The 3,320-nt window shown below is 50.0% G+C and overlaps 1 protein-coding gene across 1 annotated transcript; it reads right to left on the bottom strand.

Moving 5' to 3' along the window:
• Positions 1-1,161: 1,161 nt before the first annotated feature.
• LOC144254939 (small EDRK-rich factor 2) lies at positions 1,162-1,483 on the bottom strand. The gene has a single exon (XM_077798939.1). The coding sequence runs from the start codon at positions 1,431-1,433 to the stop codon at positions 1,254-1,256; it is 180 nt and encodes a 59-aa protein (XP_077655065.1). The 5' UTR covers positions 1,434-1,483; the 3' UTR covers positions 1,162-1,253.
• Between the last annotated feature and the right edge of the window lie 1,837 nt (positions 1,484-3,320).

The following is a 3,320-nucleotide window of genomic DNA, read 5'->3' as shown; positions in this document are numbered from 1 at the left end:
TGGCACAGGCTATAATACCAGCAACTCGGGAGGCAGAGGCAGGAGAATTGCATGTTTAAAGCCAGCCTGGGCCCTGAGATCCTCCTGCCTCTGCTTCCCAAACAGCTGGGATGACTGGTGTGGACCACCTTGCTGGGTGTCTCAAAAAATAGAAAAAAATAGAAAGAGCTGGAGATATAGCTCAGGGGTAGAGCACCCTGTGTCCAAACCCAAGTAGTTTTTCCAAAAGAAAAAAAAGAACAAGAGATTGCCAAGCTGTTTTACACACTGACTGTACTCCAGGGACCTTTCCCCTGTACCTGCCTAGTTCTCTGGCTGGGGGCCTGGAAATTAAACTGACAGATGACAGGTGAACAGGATAATAATCGTGATGAACACAGACCGCCTGCGTACACCTGGGAGAAACTCGGGTGAGTAACTCAAGGAGTGTTTAGATTTGGACTTGGGGAGCATCTCAAGAAAGAGGAGAATTGATGGAAAAAAATATACGGGGGAACTAAGGAAGGTAAGGTTTAGCTTAGCAGTTTTCCTGGGTAGATTCCTCTGGGTGCTTCCTCTGGGTTGGAGGACTGCTATTTTAGGTCACTAAGGTTCTCTCCCATGGCTGATCCTGTATATGGTATAAAGTTAACTTTTTCTTTTATGTCTTGGATCTGTTTCTGGCAGGGTTGGGGGTGCATTGCACAGAGCTCTCCCGGGAGTCTGTTTCCCAGGGATCCTCAGCTGGAACACTCCTTATGTCAATGAGGCATGTCTTGGGGTGTCCTGTCCTGATCGCCTACAGCCTCGATAATAATGGGAATAGCACATCTTTTTACTTCTAGCCATTGCGGTTTTAATCTACTTCCTTAATGACCTGTGCGATGTCACCACTCATGTATCTTCCTTGGTGAATTTTCCATTCAAACTTTTTACCCATTTGATAATTTTCTTATTTGTCTTACATTGAATTGTATGAATTTTTTTTTTTTTTTTTTTTTTTTTTTACAAAGCTACTTTTAATACTTTGGGTGTGCCCCACAGGAATAAAAAACACTGGGAAGGGGTAACCCCCTCACCCCCAGGAGTGGCCCAGGGGGAGAGAAGCTACCTGAGGGTAAGGAAGCACAAAAGGGACCCGCTGCAGACTCAGGGCAAAGGGAATGCCATCGGTGCTGGGACCTGTGAGCACTACAGGAGGAAACGCGAGCATGGTGGGACTGGCTCCAGGCACACAGGCGAAGGGCAAGAGGGTTGGACACGAAGCCACAAAGCTACTTGGGTTCCTCCTTCTTCTCGTTTGCCTTTTTCTGCTTCTGCTGCATGATCTCCGAGTCCCTCTGCTTGCGGGCGGCAGCCGAAAGCCCGTCATCTCGGCGCTTTCCCTTAACCGAGTCGCTCTGCTTTTTCATATTCTTCTGGCGGGCGAGCTCACGCTGGTTACCGCGGGTCATGGCGACGGCAGCGGCTCGGCCTGCCTCCGTTGCGTCCCCTCGTTCTGTCCGACGTTCGAATTGTATGAATTTTAATCTCTTCTAGATACAAGTCCTTTGTTGACAATGTTTTACAAATATTTTCTTCTAGTTTCTGGTTTGCTTCTTTTTTTTTTTTTTTTTTTGTAAGAGGATGATTCGTAGAGTAAAAGAGTTTAATTTTATAAAACCTGTTTATTTTTTCCTTTCATTTTTGTGGTACTGGAGACTGAACCCAGGGCTTCTCTACCACTGAGCTACATTTGTAGTCCTTTTAAATTTTTTTTGTAATTTTGAGACAGAGTCTGGTTAAATTGCTGAGGCTGGGCTGGGGATATAGCTCAGTTGGCAGAGTGCTTGCCTCGTATACACAAGGCCCTGGGTTCAATCCCTAGCACCACAAAAAAACAAAAAAGTAAACTGCTGAGGCTGGCCTCAAATTTGCCATCCTCATTCCTCAGCCTCCTGAGGAGCTGGGATTAAAAGCATATACCTTGATGCTCAGCTTGTGTGTTTCTGGGTCTGTGTATGTGTGTAGAGAAATCTTTGCCAAACTTAAGGTCATTAAGGTTCTGTCCTATGGTTGATCCTGTATATAGTATAAAGTTAACTTTTTTATGTCTTGGATCTGTTTCTGAGCAGCGTCTTGAAGATAAACAGCTTGGTAAAGAAGCAAGAGCAGGCTTCCTCCACCCCATCACAGGCCCAGAGGCTAGTAGGCCTTCCTCTGAGACTAGCACAAGCCAGTGTGAGGGAGCCAGTGGGCCGGGTGGGCCGGGATAAAGAGCCTGCTCTGCCTCTTGGGGTGGTGGGGAACTATGGAGAATGTTGACTAGAGGACTGGCCCAGTGACCTGGCACCTTATCTGCAAACCCAGGGGGCAAGAGGAGTCAAAGGGAGAAGAAGTGGAAAGGTGTCCTGCCAGAGATGCCCCCTTCTGCTCTTCCCCCCCAGCTCTCTCAGGAGGGGCCCTGTGCCAGGTGCCAGCTAGCTGTGGCCCTCTCTTGTCACACTGTTTCGGGGAGCTCTTTTACTAGGAATGTCCATCTCTTGTCCATGATGTGTGTGGCTAGCGCATTATCTGCCTGGGGTTGGGTCTCTTGCCATCAGGAGTGTGCCTTGCCCTTCAGTCCAGGGGCATTTTCTCTAGGATTTGGGCGTGTCTGCCTGGCTGAGCTACCTCTCCTTCCCTTTAGGCTGCAGACCATCACTGGGCTCCCCGACTGGCCGGGATCTGCAGGGGTCCGGACACCCTCTGTGAGGTCCCCTGCTTGAGACTACCCTGCAATATAGCTGGTGTGGTGGTCCATGCCTGTAATCCTAGGGAGGCTGAGGTAGGAGGATCGTGAGTCCAAGGCCAGCCTCGGCTACTGAGCGAGACCCTGTCTCAAAATAAAACGCCAAGAGGACGGGGGCGGGGCTGGGGTTGTGGCTCATCGGTAGCGCACTTGCCTGGCCTGTGTGAGGCACCGAGTTCGATTCTCAGCACCACATATGAATAAATAAATAACGTCTATCAGCAACTAAAAAATTATTTAAAAGAAACAAAACAAAACAGGGCTGGGGATGTGGCTCAGTGGTTAAGCACCCTGGGGTTTAAACCCTGGTACAAAAAAAAGAAGAGATTGAGAGACTCTCCGGGCCAGGGTCCCATTCCCCTTATGGTCACCTAGCCGGGGAGAAGGACCGCTCCCGGGTCCCCGCCACGTCCCTGTTTTCCGGGAGCTGCGCCCGCCCTCCCTCAGCCCAAACCACTTCTGTTTCCTGGCGGCGCCGCGCGGTGCTGAGTCGGGGTTTCCGCGGAGCCGGCAGCTGCGATTCTGCTGTGTCACGGTTGGGAGGGGGACGGAGACAAAGGGAGGCCGATTT

This window comes from Urocitellus parryii, chromosome 5, assembly GCF_045843805.1.
Source record: "Urocitellus parryii isolate mUroPar1 chromosome 5, mUroPar1.hap1, whole genome shotgun sequence".
In the NCBI taxonomy this organism is placed as follows: domain Eukaryota; kingdom Metazoa; phylum Chordata; class Mammalia; order Rodentia; family Sciuridae; genus Urocitellus; species Urocitellus parryii.
This window is presented reverse-complemented; position numbering and strand designations above follow the sequence as displayed.

Bases quoted from the DNA above. Each gene is read 5' to 3' on its own strand.
- LOC144254939 (XM_077798939.1), bottom strand. From the start codon at position 1,433: ATGACCCGCGGTAACCAGCGTGAGCTCGCCCGCCAGAAGAATATGAAA.